At 40.3% G+C, this 20,070-nt stretch overlaps 2 protein-coding genes across 2 annotated transcripts in view; both read right to left on the minus strand.

Moving 5' to 3' along the window:
- Window positions 1-419: 419 nt before the first annotated feature.
- On the minus strand, window positions 420-5,734 carry grem2a (gremlin 2, DAN family BMP antagonist a). The gene is made up of 2 exons (XM_063007874.1): window positions 5,708-5,734; window positions 420-996 (listed from the first exon to the last, which is right to left on the minus strand). Exon 2 carries the CDS (start codon window positions 993-995, stop codon window positions 420-422), a length of 576 nt encoding a protein of 191 aa, XP_062863944.1. The 5' UTR covers window position 996; window positions 5,708-5,734.
- Window positions 5,735-15,872: 10,138 nt separating this feature from the next.
- Window positions 15,873-20,070, minus strand: part of rgs7a (regulator of G protein signaling 7a) — a 23,282-nt gene continuing 19,084 nt past the window's right edge. Inside the window, exons 13-18 of the mRNA XM_063008024.1 lie at window positions 18,874-18,984; window positions 18,569-18,694; window positions 17,885-18,071; window positions 17,665-17,754; window positions 16,875-16,914; window positions 15,873-16,473 (exon numbers count right to left, since the gene is read on the minus strand). Of these exons, the coding sequence (XP_062864094.1) occupies window positions 16,894-16,914; window positions 17,665-17,754; window positions 17,885-18,071; window positions 18,569-18,694; window positions 18,874-18,984 (535 nt within the window). The 3' untranslated portion in view covers window positions 15,873-16,473; window positions 16,875-16,893. The remainder of the gene's footprint in view (window positions 16,474-16,874; window positions 16,915-17,664; window positions 17,755-17,884; window positions 18,072-18,568; window positions 18,695-18,873; window positions 18,985-20,070) is intronic.

Consider the following 20,070-nt stretch of genomic DNA (forward strand, 5'->3'; position numbering starts at 1 on the left):
TGTTCCTTAGGATCCCCTTGGGTGTCCGGCTGCGCATGACCCTTGGAATCCTTCCCACGTCTTCACTGTGCCTTCTTTTACAAATACTTTACCAATGCAGGAGGCAGCAAGGCAGCACTTCTGACGGCTGCCTAGCTTAGAAACAGGCAGTGGTAGCTCAGGGGTTAACCTACTGGACTAGTAATGATAAACGTTGCCGTTTTAAGCCTCAAGTTGCCACTGTTGGACCCCTGAGCAAGACTGGACCAAAGTGTCTGCTAAATGCCGCTTATGTAAATGTAGAAGTTTGTCATATGTGTAGATTGTAAAGGACACGGTGGTGCCAACACCAAACCCATTCCCTGTTTGATGGTATTTACCATTGGGCGGATTCCTGACCTATCGGTTCATATCTCGTCTGCCCACTGACTTTCCAAGAGTCACTGCACGCTGATGGACATGCACCTGCACTCCTTGATGCGCTGGACCTTCCGGTACCTGTAGGGCGGCTGTAGCCTGGGACAGAGCAGTCGGACCGTTATGGTGGAAATCTGCTGAGGCTTACAGAAAGAGCACGACTGGAACGACGTGTCGCGCTCAGGCTTCGCCGACCGTTCCCGACCCCGGGGCCGGTCCCAGGACGCTTGGTGCCGGGGGATGTAAAAGGAGTTGCACTGGCCGTAGCAGAAGCGGTTGACGATGGTCCGGCTCACGCAGCCGTCCAGGCTGAGTGTCTGCTTCAGCGGCTGGGTTTTACACCAGTCGCTCTTCAGGTACCGGCGCTCAGTCACCACCAGCGCCTCGCGACTGGACAGCAGCCCCTCCTGTTCGCCCTTGTGATGCTTCACGGGCCGGTGAGGAGGCGACGCTAACGTGAAGGACGGGGAAGCCGAGAGCCTGTTGTCGTTATGCTTGTAGAGAGGCGGGATGGAGCCACGCGGCCGAAGCTTCTTGGTTTCCGAGGATGCGCAGAGGGTCCAGCTCAGAAGAGCCGGCAGGACCAGTTTCCAGAACATCCTACAGAGCAAAGACAGAGATACGAGGAACATCAGGGAGATACGAGGAACATCAGGGAGATACGAAGAAAATTAGGGAGATACGAGGAACATCAGGGTTCAGCTGTATTGATCTTATTGGTATGTTAACCTCTGCAGACCCCACCCACTTTCCAATCAGGTAAACCTAACCTCGAGAAACGATATATACCCTCACCAAGCACTTTACTAGGAACACCTATCCAGTACCTACCATACAGATGAATCTTGTGGGTATACAATTACTGACTGGAGCCCTTCTCTTGCTGTACCCCATAAATTAGGACCCCCACTCACCAGAAGTCTTATAGTAATGACATGGTTGAAGTGCTCTTCTCTTCCTAGCATCACGTCTGGTCATCTGGTCACTAGACGTCCGCTAAGGGTCCTTTGATTAGGGCAACATATGGACTACAGTCAGTAATTGTATACCCATACTAATCAGTGGTTCAAACCCAAAGTTTTGGGGGTGAGTTATTCCCCGTGCGTCCTCTCGCCCGGTCCCAGGCAATCAGCAGCGCTTTCTACGTCAAGCCTCAGTGCTGTTTACTCTCTCACCCAGCACCAATAAACACCGGCACCCATCAAAGCCGGGCAGCGTCGGAACCGTGAGATGGGCAGGAAACGAGCTTTACAGTCTGCGGCGCGGCAGGGAAAAATAATTAGAGCTTTGCTTACACCAGCGTGGAGATACGCCACGGACGCGTAAACAGTCTGACAGTCAGCGCCATGTGAAGGGTATTAGAGCCGGACGTGGGAAGTTTAGCGGGCCGCTGATTTAGCACAGACACAAACCACAGCCAGACGCCGGGGGGCTTTTATCCTTCTATTATGGTTTAATTAGCTCTCTGTATGGTGAATCACTGCCGACGTGATTCAATAAATACAGTGTAAGTCCATCAGGGAAAGTTCTACAGGTCGGGAGAAAGGCCTCCAGCACCAAACTCAGATCCAGGCATTCAGATCATAGATTTAAAATAAATAAATAAATAAATAAGTAAATAAAGTAGTAAGTAAATAAGTAAGGCAGTCGATAAGTTATTAAATAAATAAATAAGTAAATAAATAAGAAAGTAAATAAATAAGTAAGTAAATAAATAAGTAAATGAATAAATAAATAAGTAAATAAATAAATAGACAAGTACATAAATAAATAAGTAAATAAATAAATAAATAATAAATAAATAGACAAGTAAATAAATAAATAAGAAAATAAATAAATAAGTAAATAAATAAATAGACAAGTAAATAAATAAATAAGTAAATAAATAAATATGTAAATAAATAAATAAATAAATAGACAAGTAAATAAATAAATAAATGAATAAATAAATAAATGAATAAATAAATGAATGAATAAATAAATAAATAAAAAGTAAATCAGTCAGTCGGTAAATAAATAAAAAGTAAATAAATTAATTAATAAATAAATAAGATGAATTGTAGAAATTACTGCTTTATCCTGGTCAGGGTCCAGAACCACACTGCGACACGAGAGGGGAATACAACGAGTCTGGGTTACTCTGAAAAACACACTGGGCACACAGCAGGAATACCTACCCACCCCCTTCCCCAGTCATCCAATCATGTCTGTGTAGAGGCCTGGCCGGCTGATAGCACCGCTCAGATTTGAGCATAACAGACCACAGCTGATAGAATGAAAACATCTGTATCTGTCCATGTATCTCACCTCAGAGGAACCGGCGGCACAGATACGCAAATACTGCGAGAAGTACGCGATCGGTTCTGCTCAGCGAGGCGTGATTGTAACCACATGCCGTGCTGAGCTTACATTCATCACCGGGAACCGCTTCAGCTTTTACGACTCGGAAACCACCAGCAAGCCACAAACACCGGCGCGTCTCGCACGGCCCACATGTGTCAGGCGGTCGATAGCCGTGCAGCAGTTAACACGTCTCATATCTTTAAAGAGATCCCACAAATCCACGCTGCGAGCACTTCTCGGCACAGATGTGTACACACACAACACGAGGAGAAGGGGAAAAACGGACGGAAAACACGGGATTCAATCCGAACCAGCGTGTAATTAGTTTCAGTTCTGGATGCTGTTTTAATTAGGAGTGATGCCTGTGCTGCTGGTTCCCCGACCTCCAGCCTGTAAAGTCTGCTGACGGAGATCAGGACTCAAATAAAGGGCGAATAAAGAGGGCGAGTCTTTAATTTATTTAATATCTTAATATTAACATGTCTGGAAGGGCAAGTTCTGATTGGTTGATTGATAATTAAGAGTTCCTTACCTGTTTTGAAAAGAAGATCAGAAACGAGGAACAGTGGACGCTTTACAGGGTGGTTATTAAATGCCTGAACATTACAACCATAAAACGAACTTGAATCTGCACTTCTGTGAACCAGACTCAATATTATTTTGAGACAGGGATGTATTAGGGCACCAATATTCTGCACCCAGCGGGATATTCTGCGCCCCCTAGCAGACGCGATCGGCCACTACTTTGGCCACTGGGTGTGAAAAGACCGAACTAAAGAAAAAAAGGACCCTGGTTAGTACCCCGAGCCGACTGTACAGAAGTAAAGGAATCTGGAGATCGATGAGTGACTCTCCATGCGCGAGACCGGCCTCATGCACAAATCCACCAAAGAATGAGCCGGTTGATCGTGAATATACCCTCCTCGGACGCGATTGCGATCTCCAGCAGCCGGTAGATTAATTGGCTACGATAAACTGCGAGAAAAGGGAGAAAATGCCCCAATAAATCAGCAAAACCAGTAAAAACCGGGTCGACTTTTACTTTTGCCAACGTTTGCTTTGCTTGCTTGTATTGTACAGCAGCCGGGAGATACGTGGCCATTTTACCGACTCGGGTGCACCCTGTGGTGCAAATCCTGTTCCAATATTCCACTAATACGTCCCGCTGGAACAAGTCAAGCTTTATTAGAGGTTCGGGAGTGCAGTGCAGACTGTGAAGTAGATCAACAGTGTTTCTTACGGATGCAGCAAAATAAAACACACGTCAAAAATCATTCAGGGTTTTTATGGGAGAATTTCAGCAGGATTAAAGCTGCTCTAAATAAAAAAATAGATTTTAACAGCTATATAATAATATTATTGCATTGGTTTCTGTTATTCTGTCCACCCCGAACGAAATGACAAAAAAATTCACTTTTATATGTTACACAATCTGCAATCTGCAAAAAACAACAATAGCTGCGACTAATTTCGCCACCCAGCGTCGCTGACAGAACCCAGACTCCATCAGACGTGCTTTCTCAAAACACATGGAAGGCTTTAATATTCCTGCAATATTTTCCCCATTTCCACCAGCATAAAAACCATCCCGATACTGGCGCCCCGTGAGCCGAACGCGATCTGGAGTCCTTCCTCAAACCACATGTGCCTCGGGAAAAAAAAAACAAAAGGAAGGAAAACAAAAGGAGACGGAGCGTCTAGCGCCTGGAAGAGCCGGCGTGGATTTATCACCGTCTAACCCAGGCATGGTTTAGTTTGGAGTTCAGACAGGAATTAGACTCGGTGTCTGACTAATACAGACCAGAGTCTCAAAATATATCAATAAATAAATAAATACATAAATAAATAAAAACGTTACGGCAGCTTTGGATTAAATATCTGTAAATGTGATCTGATCTGGTATGAAGCTGTAAATCAGACCCAGATGTTGATGGGATTAATGACATTCTCTTGGACAGATGGAGTGTGACAGGCTTCAGGGTTTGTTAGACTGGTTTTAACTGGTTTTAGCTCTTGATGACGATGAATTAATCTGAATCTTGTATATATATTTATATAGAACGCCTGTAAGTGTATATATATATATATATATATATATACTGATCAGCCATAACATTAAAACCACCTCCTTGTTTCTACACTCACTGTCCATTTTATCAGCTCCACTTACCATATAGAAGCACTTTGTAGTTCTACAATTACTGACTGTAGTCCATCTCTTTCTCTACATGCTTTGTTACCCCCGTTCATGCTATTCTTCAATGGTCAGGACCCCCACAGGACCACCACAGAGCAGGTATTATTTAGGTGGTGGATGATTCTCAGCACTGCAGTGACACTGACATGGTGGTGGTGTGTTAGTGTGTGTTGTGCTGGTATGAGTGGATCAGACACAGCAGTGCTGCTGGAGTTTTTAAACACCTCACTGTTACTGCTGGACTGAGAATAGTCCACCAACCAAAAATATATCCAGCCAACAGCGCCCCGTGGGCAGCGTCCTGTGACCACTGATAAAGGTCTAGAAGATGACCGACTCAAACAGCAGCAATAGATGAGCGATCGTCTCTGACTTTACATCTACAAGGTGGACCAACTAGGTAGGAGTGTCTAATAGAGTGGACAGTGAGTGGACACGGTATTTAAAAACTCCAGCAGCGCTGCTGTGTCTGATCCACTCATACCAGCACAACACACACTAACACACCACCACCATGTCAGTGTCACTGCAGTGCTGAGAATCATCCACCACCTAAATAATACCTGCTCTGTGGTGGTCCTGTGGGGGTCCTGACCATTGAAGAACAGCAGGTATATATATATATATAACGCCTGTATGAGTGTGTTTGTATGTATATAGAAACCAGCTGCCTTAAACTAAGAGTTGATCTTAAAATAAATCAAAATAAAGAAATACTGCCATAATAATTAATATTGATTCATGACAAATAGTTTCTGTATTGCACCGTACCTGCAGCTAGAGTTCCCTCAGCTCTGCAGATCCTCACTTTGGTAAACGTCAAGCCCAGTCAAAAGTTCATGGTAGGTTCAGAGTTGGTCCATAAGGGATGAGAAAGTGGTCCAGACAGGAGAAGCAGATCTGCTGAGGAGACGATAATTAGTGCTGTACTCCCCCAAAAACGTCCCTAAATACCCTCCCAGTGATGGACCTCCTCCTCTAAACTCCCACAGTACTTTATTATACTGTTGCATTGTTATTTTCCTCTAACTATTTCTTCACATTTCTACCTCTTTTCGCAAACTATCCCCCTAAAAAAGACCATCCAGACACTAATGTCTTCCACCAAGTCTCCAGATTGTGTCCCAATCACCCCTAGAAGACACCCTTACAACCTTACCCTTATGCTCAAACCCACAAAAGACTCACTCTCTCCTAAACACCTTCCAGACACGTCTCGTTACGTTACTCCAAGTATCCCAAAAGAGAGACTGACCACTTCCTCTAATACCCCAAAAAACATAGGGAGAAACATCTTTGACATCAATCCTAAAATCACTATAGCAAGGTTCTCTACTCTTTATTCAAAAATGTCAACAGGCATGGCATTGGCGGTCAAACTGATGAGGATCTGATAAAGCAAAGCATTTAGCACCATCACCAAGCTACGATTAACCAAGCATCACCAAGCCTTGGTCTGGCCTGTAGCCACATGGATGTAAAGCCTGGACACTGAAGAAAGAGGAAGAAGGACGCATCCAGGCTTTATTAAACCCCGTGTAGATGCCCAGAGACAACAACTTTCCGCCCAATATTGACTTTGATCTTTCTCAAAACACCCCACAAAAATGGAACCATTTCACTTCACTTAATACCCTCATAAACAAATCAGTTATCACAAATACACCCAGATTACCCAGATTATACTATGAATACTATTATATTTTCCTGCAAATACCACCATCTGTAGATGTCCTCTATACACATCTGGGAACCCCAGGGTAAAAACTCTCCTCCTAAATACTCCCTAGAGTTCAGCTGTCATCACACACCCAAGTGGAACTAAATTCTTACTTCAGGCCCAAAAACACCTCTAAAACACCACCAGAACCAGATTTTCTCAAATTTTTACCTTTTAAATACCACCCGCAGTGGAGCATCTTTCATCAAGCGCTGCAGAGAAACCGGTGTTTTCTTCAGAGACCAACCAGAGATGGACCTCGTTCTCCACGTCCCTCAGATCCCCGCAGGATTCTGCTGTCAAAGCTGAAGTGTTCTTCTCGCCGCTCCTCCTCCGTCCTCAGGGTCATCACGTCTCCTGAGAAAGAACAACCTGCTGGACAGCGAGACCAAGGGGCAACAGTGACACTGTATGAGTGGTAATCATGAACGACTCTCTCTCTCTCTCTGTTTCTTCACCCCTTCACCTCCTCCTCTCTCCAGACTCGAGCTGCTCCTCCTCAATAACTCTCATCATCCAGATCTGTGTATTTTATCTTTAAATACACTCTCATACACACACACTCACACTCACACACACACACACACACACACTCACTAATACACAGTCACTCACTAATACTCACACACACTCACTCACTAATACACACACACACTAATACACTCACTCACTAACACTCACACACAATCACTCACACTTACACTCACTCACTCACTCATACACACACACTCTCACACACACACTCACTAATACTCACACACAATCACTCAATCATACACACTCACTCACTCACTCACTCACTCACTCACTCATACACACACACACACACACACTCTCTCACACACACACACACACACACACACACTCACTCACTAATACACTCACTTATACACTCACTCACTCACTAATACACACACACTCAGTCACTCATTCTCTCTCTCTCTCTCTCTTGCGCATGCGCGGGTGTGAGCGGTGGAGCGTGGTGAGCGTGGTGAGCGTGAGTGGCGTTATTTGCCAAAAACTTTTTTCTTTAGTTTGTTTTGTTTAAATTAATTTTGAAGTTTGTGTGCGAGTGTTTGGGTGAACGTGCGCGTGAGTGTTTGTGGGTGTGTGTGTGTGTGTGTGTGTGTGTGAGGTGCGCGGGGAGTCTGCTACCGGCATTTTTGCTGGAAGCATGGCTTTCCCAAACACCCGGTGCTTTGAAAACTTGACACGCCGGCACGGTGTTAAGGTGGAGTGTCGGGTGAATGTGGAGGAGTGCTGTCTGGCGGCGGGGGTCGCAGTAGGCTATAATAATGTATTGTCTGCATCACGAATGAACAATGCAGTGGTTATGTTTATGTCTTCTGTGGAGAAAGCAAGCGAGCTGGTTCAGAATGGAATTGTGATTAATGAGAGACTTGTGCCTGTTCTACCCCTCAGTACCCCATCTAAAAAAATTATCATCTCCAATGTACCCCCGTTTATTTCTGATGCGCTAATAGCACAGGAACTGTCCAGGTTTGGTAAACTTGTCTCCCCCATCAAAAAAATACCCCTAGGCTGTAAATCACAACTAGTTAAGCATTTGGTGTCATTCAGAAGGACTGTGTTCATGGTGTTAAGAGATGGTGAAGATGAATTAGATCTGGTTTTAAAATTCAGAGTAGATGGTTTTGCTTACACTGTGTTTGTAACTTCTAACACTAGTATGAAGTGTTTTAGGTGTGGAGAGTTTGGACATTTTGTCCGTAATTGTCATCATAGTGCTAGCAATAATGATAAAGATACTGAGTTAGGGGGTAGGAGTACCGGTGAAACTGGGCCTAATGAGGCTGAACCGGCAATGTCTGTTCCCACTACGGCCGCTGAAAGGATGACCGTGCAGGACACAGAGACGTTGTCGCCAGCTCAGATACCTGTAGGGGATGAACTGGTCGAGGTTGAGAATGCTCAGGAGACATCCGCTGAGGCTGCACCGGCCAAGGGTGAGCCTGTCCAGGCATTACAAGCGGCGGGAGAGCCCGTTGTGGAAAGGGCCCCTGTGGAGCAGGATGTTTTGAACTTAGGGGAACAGGGTGATCAGATTTGTGATGACTGTAATGAGAACACCCCAGTAGAATCAGTAGTGAAGGATGGAATGGAGGTACAAATGGAGGAAGAAAATGTTTTTAAAGTTCCAAATAAAAGAAAAAAGCGAGCTCGAGGAGAAGGTAATAAACAGGCTAAAACAGAGGTTAAAGCAGTGAGTGAAATGGAATCTGAGAGTGATGGATCTCTCTCAGACTCAGGCTGGTCCGTGTGCTCTCAGGAGGAGAGCATGCCTGTACTGTACAAAGTTGAAGAAATTAAACAGTTTTTAAAAATCACTAAGGGGCGAAGAGGTGTACGTGTTGAGGATTTTTTTTCAAACTGTGCTCAATTTGTACATGATGTCAAGTATTTTAGGAAGGAAAAGGCTTTTACTGAATTAGAGTTTTTTAGGTTGAAAAAAATACTGACTAAATGTAATAAAGAGAACATTGAAGAGGATGTATGAGATGAGCTGCTGTTCCTGGGTCAGAATGACCTTTATTTTTAGCCATTTGTATTTAATTTTATTAATGGGTGATATTAAAATTGCAACTTTAAACATTAATGGGGGAAGAGATTGTGTAAAGCGAGAGAAGCTGTATGAGCTGGTGAAACTGAAGGAGATTGATGTTACTTTTCTACAAGAAACACACAGTGATGCTAGTAATGCTAATGACTGGGCTAAAGAGTGGGATGGGCTTGTGTTTTTAAGTCACGGCTCTTCTACTAGTACTGGTATTGCTATTCTTTTATCTAAAAATTTTTTACCTTGTTCTTACAAAGTGGAAGAGATTTTAAATGGTAGACTTTTAAAGGTGACAGCAGACTTTGAAAATGAAACTTTTGTTTTTATTTGTATTTATGCTCCAACTAGGGGAGTGGACAGGATGCTGTTTTTAGACACACTGAACACTGTCATTGCAGGCTGTAATTCTACTGACTTTTTAATACTGGGTGGGGATTTTAACTGCACAGCAGACAATATGGACAGAAATCATACAGAACCGCATGCCGCATCCCGTAAACGTTTGTGTGAGCTGTTGGAGACTCATGACTTGTGTGACATCTGGAGGAATTTTCAAGGCAGACAAAGACAGTATACATGGGCTCATTCTAAAGACAATGTACTCTCATTGGCAAGGCTGGACCGTTTTTATGGTTTTAATTATCAACTTTCTGCTTTTACACACTGTTTTATCTCCCCAGTTGGTTTTTCGGATCATTCTATGGTCCAGTGTACAGTACAGAAAAGTAATGTGAAGCCACAGAGCGCGTACTGGCATTTTAACACTGCACTTTTAAATGATGTTAATTTTATAGAGTCTTTTACTTTTTTTTGGAAGGTTTTAAGCTCACAGAAAACAGCTTTTAACTCAATTCAACAGTGGTGGGATGTAGCAAAAATACAAATTAAAATGTTTTGTCAGCAATACACTTTTAATGTCACTAAAGATACAATCAGATCGCTTAAAGCTCTGGAGTGTGAAATAGAGGGACTGCAGTCTTTAGTAGAGACCACAAGAAATAAGGAACACATTGAAGCATTAAAAACAAAAAAGACAACTCTAGCTGACTTTCTGGACACAAGAGTGCAAGGGGCTCTGGTCCGATCAAGATTTCAGTACGCGTCGGAAATGGATGCTCCTTCTAAGTTTTTCTTTGGTCTCGAGCGGAGTAACGGACAGAAAAGATTTATACATGCAGTGCGAATAGAATCAGGAGATCTCTTATTAGATCCTTCTGAAATTCGCAGGCAGACAGTGCAGTTTTTTTCAAAACTGTACAAGAGCGAGTGGATTGAGGTTAAACAGATCGAAGAACGATTCTTTAATGACCATAACCAGCTTACACAAGAGTCTGCTGAATGGCTTGATGAGGAGTTATCCCTAGGAGAGCTCTTTGAGGCTCTCCAGGGAATGGAGAATGGTCGGGCGCCAGGTATCGATGGCCTCCCTGTCGAGTTTTATAAAAGGTTCTGGTCAGTGTTGGGTCAGGATGTCTTGAAAGTTCTTCAGAGCAGTATAAGGGACGGAGTGCTTCCGTTGAGCTGCCGGAGGGCGGTCCTGACCCTGCTGCCAAAGAAGGGGGATTTGACTGAATTAAAAAACTGGCGACCTGTCTCCCTGCTATGTACAGACTGTAAGCTGCTCTCAAAAGCGTTAGCCTCGAGACTGGGTAAAGTGATGGAGCAGGTGGTACATCTTGATCAGACGTATTGTGTGCCTGGAAGGTCAATTTTTGATAATGTATATCTAATTCGGGATGTTTTGGAAGTCTCCAGACTGTTGGGCTTGAAAGCTGGTCTCATTTTTTTAGATCAAGAAAAAGCATTTGACCGAGTTGAACATGGGTACCTGTGGAAGGTATTGGAGTACTTTGGTTTTAACTCAGGTTTTATAGCAATGATTAAAATTTTATACAGTGACATTGAAAGTGTAATTAAAGTTAATGGGGGTTTATGTGCTCCTTTTAAAGTTTTTAGAGGTATAAGACAAGGTTGTTCCTTGTCTGGTATGTTGTACTCATTAGCAATTGAACCATTATTGTGTAAAATAAGAGAATGTATTTCTGGACTGGTGGTGCCTTCTTGTACTGTTCCTCTATGTGTTTCAGCATATGCAGATGATTTAGTTGTAATAACAAGTACCCAGACTGATGTGGACATTTTAGCTGAACTTTTAAATGATTTTAAGGTTTTATCATCGGCTAAGGTGAACTGGAATAAAAGTGAAGCAGTTTTAGTTGGTGAGTGGGATGGTGGAGAACCTACACTCCCATATAAGTTGATGTGGAGGAGAGGTGGTTTTAGATACCTGGGAGTGTACTTGGGGGATAATACTTGTACCGAAAAAAACTGGGATGGCATGGTTGAAAAAGTTAAAGCGCGTTTAAATAAATGGAAATGGATAGTTCCCCAAATGTCCTATAGGGGAAGGGTACTTGTTGTTAACAACCTGGCAGCATCATCACTGTGGCATAAATTAGCATGTTTGGACCCCCCAACAAATTTTTTAGCAAAACTGCAGGCTGAGTTGGTGGATTTTTTTTGGGACCGCTTGCATTGGATCCCGCAAGGAGTTCTATACCTGACAAAGGATGAAGGAGGACAAGGACTTATCCATCTGGCCAGTAGGGTTGCTGCTTTCCGTCTCCAGTTTATTCAGAGACTCCTCATGGGACCCAAAGAACTGGTTTGGAGGGCAGTGGCTTGCAGGATTTTGCACACAGCGGGAGGTCTAGGGCTGGACAGAAACCTGTTTTTAATGGACACTAAGGCACTGGACATTTCTGGGTTGCCTGTTTTTTATCGTGGACTTTTTAGAGTTTGGAACTTTTTTAAAATACAAACAAACAATGACTCGTCTTTGCAATGGCTTTTGGAAGAACCTCTGGTTTATGGAACACGGCTGGATTTAACTGGAGCAAACACCCCTGCACTGACTAGAGTACTTGTTTCAGCAGGAGTCACAACTCTACGTCGGCTGGTGGACATTGCAGGACCTGATTTCACACAAGCGGAGAATGTGGCCACACGGTTGGGAGTAAAGTCCATTCGTGTTGTGAGTAAGGTCCTCGAGAGATGGAAGTCTGTTCTTTCACCTGAGGAGCGGGAGCAGATGCAGGAGTATAGTGCGGGGGTGGTTTGCCCTACAGAGGACGACCCCTTCCCAGACATCACCATCATGCCAGATTTACAGGACTGTGAAGGTCCTCTGTTGGAGTCTAAGGAGGAATCCAGCATAGACTTAAAGACTGCATCTGGAAAAATGCTGTACAGAGCCTGTGTAAAGGTTCTGAACAAGAAAAAACTGAATAGAAGGACTGACACACCATGGCGTGATGTTTTTAAATTAAGTGATGATGTTAAGCCAGAGTGGAGAGCACTATATAAACCACCATTGACTAAGAAAGTTGCTGACATGCAGTGGAGAATTTTACATGGTATTATCTCAGTTAACGCTTTTATCTCTGTTTTAAACCCACAGATTTTACCACACTGTCCATTTTGTAATCAGAGGGAAACAGTGTTTCATGCTTTTATGCACTGTTTTAGGCTGCGTCCCTTGTTTGAGGTTTTAAAGAATGTTTTTAGGTATTTTAATGTGACTTTTACAATCCAGACTTTTATCCTTGGTTTTAAATATGTCAAAAGAAAAAAATCAGAATGTCAGTTGATCAACTTCATCCTTGGGCAGGCAAAAATGGCAATATATATCAGCCGTAAGAATAAGGTGGAGACTGGTACTGACTGTGAAGCCACAAGGATTTTATCAAGACTGGTTAGATCAAGGATTTTAATAGATTTTAAGTTTTATAAAAGTATGAAAAACATGGAGACTTTTAAAGAAGTGTGGTGCTGTGAGGAGGCGGTGTGCTCAGTTAATGGTGAAGAGCTTTGCTTTACACTTGATTTTAGTTAAGCCGAAATGGATAATTTTATTGTACAAATGCGTTTTATTTTTTTTACACATTTAATTATTTCGAAGTGTTTTAATATGATAGAGTGGTTCAGATATTTTTTCTTTGTACTGAAAAGACTGGTTTAAATAAAGAAGTGTAAAAAGTAAAAAAAAAAGTCTCTCTCTCTCTCTCTCTCTCTCTCTCTCTCTCTCTCTCTCTCTCTCTCTCTCTCAGATCCAGCAGTTCTTTCCTCATGTAAACATTTTTTATGGTTTTAATTTTTGTGGTTGCAATAGTTCCATATTTCACCGCGACATTCCTGTGGTGCACCAGCAGCTCGGGGACGAACCATCAGCTGCTTTCTGTATGAAATGAATTAGATGTTGAAAGTTTTCTGTGGAATGGAACAATGACAAACGGACTTAAATCCCGCCAAAAATGCTCATATTTACTTTTTTCCCCATTTTTTGAGATTAGGGGGCAACACTTTTTTTTTTTTTTACTATGTTTTACTGACACGTTTTGTTCTTGCATTACACACAGACATCAATGCCAACAATTCTGCATCATGCAAATCAACAACTTCATATCGAATTATAACAAGAACAATTATGAATGTGCATGAATTAAAAGTTTTGTTACATCTGTAGGAGATAACAAGTGTGATAAATGTATTATAAAAGGGAATTCAATGCTTTCAACTATACAGGAACAGTTTAGGGAAGGTCCAGCATGACTGTATCCCTGTGCATAGAGCAAGCTCTCAATCTAAATACCCCTAAAGACAAAGACTCTCAAACTAAATACCCCAGAGACAAAAACTCTCAAACGAAATACCCCAGAGGCAGACTCTCAATCTGAATACCCCAGAGACAAAGACTCTCAAACGAAATACCCCAGAGACAAAGACTCTCAAACGAAATACCCCAGAGACAAAGACTCTCAAACTAAATACCCCAGAGACAAAGACTCTCAAACTAAATACCCCAGAGACAAAGACTCTCAAACTAAATACCCCAGAGGCAGACTCTCAATCTGAATACCCCAGAGACAAAGACTCTCAAACTAAATACCCCAGAGACAAAGACTCTCAAACTAAATACCCCAGAGGCAGACTCTCAATCTGAATACCCCAGAGACAAAGACTCTCAAACTAAATACCCCAGAGGCAGACTCTCAATCTGAATACCCCAGAGACAGACTCTCAATCTGAATACCCCAGAGGCAGACTCTCAATCTAAATACCCCAGAGACAAAGACTCTCAAACTAAATACCCCAGAGGCAGACTCTCAATCCGAATACCTCAGAGACAAATACTCTCAATCTAAATACCCCAGAGACAAAGATTCTCAATGTAAATACCCCAGAGACAAATACTCTCAATCTAAATACCCCAGAGACAAAGATTCTCAATGTAAATACCCCAGAGACAAAGATTCTCAATCTAAATACCCCAGAGACAAAGATTCTCAATCTAAATACCCCAGAGACAAAGATTCTCAATCTAAATACCCCAGAGACATTTTATGTAACTGATTGGAACGCAACCTTATTTAAAAAGTTTAATGTGGGTGTATTAAAAAATATACTGGGTTTAATAATATTCATACAGCAGCTTTATTATTATTTATTATCAGGTTATATAATTTAACCAGCAGGTTTAATTGTAGTTTTATTATTAGGGTTGAAACAGGACTAGTTAAGTAGGTCCCGTTTGGACAGGGCAACATTATAAACACAACTGTCGCCATCTAGTGGTGAAAGGAAAAGTGCAGCTGGAGCCGCAATCAGTGAGAAGTGGAGATGAAATATTACACAGTGAAAATGTGAGTAGAAATACGAGATGTTTATAATAAAATCATCAGAACTGTTACTGAATACTGGTGGTGCTGTTCCACAAAAGTGTTCACAATATATAGAAGCAGCCATTCGTCATGTATTTAATTTAGCAATTCTGTGTCTGTCTTTACTTTATATATATATTTTGGTTAAATAAACAAAACCAAAACAGAGGAAAAATAAGTAAAATAAAATAAGAAAATCGTCTGTAATTATACTGTTGCTGCTATTATATATACATTCATACCAAATCTGATTTTCTATTATGTGTGTGTGTGTGTTAAATATCTGGTGTTTTATAACTTCTCTATGTTATACTTTTATTATTATTTTTGGCGTTAGTTTTAGTCCATGCCGTGCTGCCTTGTGCATCTTATTTATATTCTTCCTGTATCACCAACCCTGTTACTTACACTACTATTACTAGATCTACCGACTTGTCTGCACCAGCTACTCAGTCCACCAGTGAGTTACAACCTAAAAACTCAGCAGATGAATAAAACTGGGGAACAAAATGCGGCTACATCACTCACAGAAATAGCCAGAACTGAAGTGTGTCCATGGTCAGGAAGTTCCAGGTACGTGTTTAAAGCTATTATAAGCGTAGCAGGTAACGTTAATCAGGTGCAGGGAATGCTTTGAAGTGTAGTTCAGAGAGGACACACAAATTAGCCATTTAATTCTGTTCTCACAAAAGCCTTTTCTAAAATAAAGTAATAATAATACACTGATTTATTTATTTATTACATTGTTGTCATACTTGCATTTTAAGATTTTTAGCTCCCATTTTTGTGATATTAGTTAATGGTGCTAGACATTGTGATGAGCTACAGCATTAATACACTGAACGCTGGGATCAGATGACACATCTTCACACATCACGTCTTCAGAATTCACACAGTAAAGAGTCAGAAGCCGACAGGTCTCAGATAACAATCAGCTTTAATAAATTTTCAAGTCAAAGTGTCTTTAAATATGGTATAAAAATAATCACAGTTAGAGGGAAGTGAGGCGGGGAAACGACTGGACGTTAGACACGGTCTCCTGGAGGACCTACGACTGGGACGAGCCAAAATCTACACGATTGTTTCATAGTGCAATAAAATTAATGCGAATGGGATGGAAGGTGAGCGGCGAGTACAGCGTGATCACGCGTCTTTATTCTTAAGGTTCGACTTTACATTTTGAACCGCGTCGTCCTTTATTTTTACTTTTTTGCATCTGACATCATTGTTGTACTTTTATGTGGACAGACTGATGAAGAAGACGATCATTTCACTCTCGACCGAGACGTCCTTCCGCTGCGCCCACGTCCTACGGAAGCCTGAAATGCCCGATTCACGCGCCACGCGTCCCAGGCGAAAACCGAAGCGAGTAAAAAGGTGATGTAGAAACTCAGTCCGCTGAACATGCACGCTATTGGTCAACGGCTCGTGGTCCGAACCAATCGGACGGCAGGGATAAAGCGTCCTCGTCCCGGGTTGGTTCCCCGAGGCTCAAACGGCAGGCGGTTTATTCGTTGCTCTGGAACAAAACACACACAGAGAGAGAGAGAGGGGGGGGGGGGGGGGGGGGAGAGTGTGAGAGCAACCAAAATTAATGAGTGATTACATTTAATAATGAGAGTGTGAATGTGAGAGCAATTTATGTGAATATAAGCATTTTACAAATAAGAGAGAGCATAATGTGAGAGCATTCTGTATAAATGTAAGAGCATTTTGTGAGAATGTAAGATCATATTATGTGAATGTAAGAGAATTTTATGAGAATGTGAGAGCATTTTGTGTGAATGTGAAGCATTTTGTGAGAATGTGAAGCATTTTGTGAGAATGTGAGAGATATTTTATGTGAATGTGAGAGCATGTGTGAATGTGAGAGCATGTTGTGTGAATGTGAGAGCAATTTTTTTAAATATCAGCCCATACCTGGAAGTATCAGGTTCCTTCAGAACAAGTTCTTACTTTTCTGGGGACAAGAGAGAGAGAGAGATGTGTGTGTGAGAGAGAGAGAGAGAGAGAGAGAGAGAGAGAGAGAGGTGTAAGAGAAATATATAAAAACATTTTTATTTATACCCTCTATACCTTTATTTGATCCTATTGGTTCTTCTATGGTTGTTAATTGTTTGTTAATTGGTTATTAAACGATTGTGTATTTATTGCAGTATTGCATACCAATGGTTGTTAATCGGTTATTTAATGGTTGTTAATTGGTTGTTAAATGGTTCCTTTATGGTTGTTTTATGGTTGTTTTATGGTTTTAAATCGTTATTTTATGGTTGTAAATTGGTTCTTTTATGGTTGTTAATTTGTTGTTAATTGGTTATTAAACGATCGTGTATTTATTTGGTATTGCATATCGATGGTTGATAATCGGTTATTTAATAGTTGTTAATTGGTTGTTAAATGTTTATTTTATGGTTGTTAATCGTTTATTTTATGGTTGTTTTATGGTTGTTAAATGGTTATTTTATGGTTGTTAATCGGTTATTTTATGGTTGTTAATTGGTTATTTTATGGTTGTTAATTGGTTGTTAAACGATTGTGTATTTATTGCAGTATTGCATACTGATGGTTGTTCATTGAATGACATTTTGTTAATAATTAATGTGTTTAATTAATAATATATTATTAAAACAGTGTGTGTTAGTTGTAGTGTGAATGGTTGTAGTAATAAATGTTGTTTCTTAGTTGTTTATTGGTTGTTTTAAGGTTGTACCTTTTTTTTGGCCTGCAGGAGCTCCTGGTAGGCACTGGATCTGATAAAGCGACTGTACGAATCACTTTTCATGAGCTTATAGATGTGTTCCTGAAACACACACACACACACACACACACACACACACACACATTAGAGGCAACAGTAAGTGTTTATTGTGTTATAAGCACCACGAGTGAAAACACACACACAAACACACACACACGAGTGTACAGCGCACCTGTGCGTCCTCAAAAGCGTAGCGCCCGGGGTCCTTGACGTTCTGTGTGGTTTTATCGTAGCTCTTGGAGTCCACGTTGATGGCACTTGGGGCACCAGGTGCCAGAAACTCCTGCCAGATCTCCTGTACCCGGGTCGGAACCTCGCGGATGGGCCTCCTCTTCAGCTCCTGCACCGCCAACCAAAACCTCCAGGGGTAAAGACCACATGAATTTTCTGTTTGTGTTAGCAGTGTGTCACATACCATATATACCCAGAAATGCCATATACAGTATGCCCAAATATATACCACATATACCTAAATATACCATATATATACAAATATATACTAAATATACACAAATACATATCATAAACACCTAAATACATACCACATACACCCAACTATATACCATAAATACAAATACATACTATGTATACCGAAATATATACCATATACCTAAATTAATACCCTATATATTCAAATATATACCATATATAGCCAAATATATACTGTATATGCATAGATGTATACATAATATGCCCAAATATATAACACATATACCCAAATATATAGTTTATATACCCAAATATATACTATATATATACACACAAATATATACCAAATGTACCCAAATATATAACACATTTACCCCAAAATATAACACATATACCCAAATCTTGCACCAGGGGGCGCCGTCACTACCTGAGGTTTTCAGAGCTGAACTCGGACTCGAGGAATTTGAGGAACTGCTCCCTCCCTGCAGGATCCTTCAGCGCCTCGTCCATTCCAAACCCCCATCGCTTCACCCTGCTCTGAGTCGGCTCCTTACTGCAACACACACACACACACACACACACAATTTTTATCCAACATGCAAGTTACATGCTAAACTACATGACCAAAAATATTTGGACACCTGACCCTGAGATTGTTAGACGTCTAATTACAAAAACAGCATGACTGTGTGTGTGTGTGTGTGTGTGTGTGTGTATGTTTGCCATGCCCACCTTGCTTCCAGCTCCCAAAAGGTTGAATCATCTGATATCCATGGGTTCGAGGGGTCGGGAGTGGAGAGGAAGGGATCATAATCTGCATACTGTTCTGTAAAGCCTAAGAGCCTGCAAACATAATAATAATAATAATAATAATAATAATAATAATAATAATAATAATTAAATAAAAAAATATAATGAAAATAATTAAATAATAAAAAAAGAAAATTAATACAATAATTACAATACAAATAAGAATAAAAATGAGAATATTTATTTATTTATTAGGATTTTAACGTCATGTTTTACACTCTTTGGTTACATTCATGACAGACACATGGTAGTTACTCGTTACACAAGGTTCATCACTTCTCAAGGTTATACTGAACACAGTCATGGACAATTTTGTGTCTCCAATTCACCTCACTTGCATGTCTTTGGACTGTTGGAGGAAACCGGAGCACCCGGAGTAAACCCACGCAGGCACGGGGAGAAGAATAAGAATAAAATTAAAAATAATGTCACACTAAATAATAATAATAATAAAAACAATAATATTAATAATGATAATAATAATAATAATAATAAATAATAATAATAAAAATAAAAGTAAGAATAGGATAAAAAAATATATAATAATAAATAATAATTGTGTAATAATAATAATAATGACAATAATTAACATAAAATAATTATAATAATATAATAATAACAATGATAATAATAATAAATAAATAAATAATAATAAAAAAATTATAATACAAATAATAAAAAAATTTACATAATACCATACTAAATAATAACATTAATAATGACAATAATAATAATATTAATAATAATAATAATACAAATAAAAGTGAGAATAAGATTAAAAATAATATAATAATAAACAACAATGATAATAATAATAACACAATAATATTGTTAATGGCAATAATAATAATAATAATAAAAATAATAGTAATAATTATAGCAACAACAATAACAATAATAATAGTAATAAAAAATAAAACAACAATAATAATAATGCACTAATATAATAATAACAGTGTAAAAATATTATGATAATAATAATAATAGTACTAAGAAAAAGAAATAGGCATTGATTACAAAGTAGAAAAGTAAAATAATTTAATATTTTAATTAAATTCTGACCATGACTGGATTAAAAAATTCACTGTGTTTGGCTCATAAATGTTAGAAGCACCGCGG

Source organism: Trichomycterus rosablanca, chromosome 13 (genome assembly GCF_030014385.1).
Source record: "Trichomycterus rosablanca isolate fTriRos1 chromosome 13, fTriRos1.hap1, whole genome shotgun sequence".
Taxonomy (NCBI): Eukaryota; Metazoa; Chordata; class Actinopteri; order Siluriformes; family Trichomycteridae; genus Trichomycterus; species Trichomycterus rosablanca.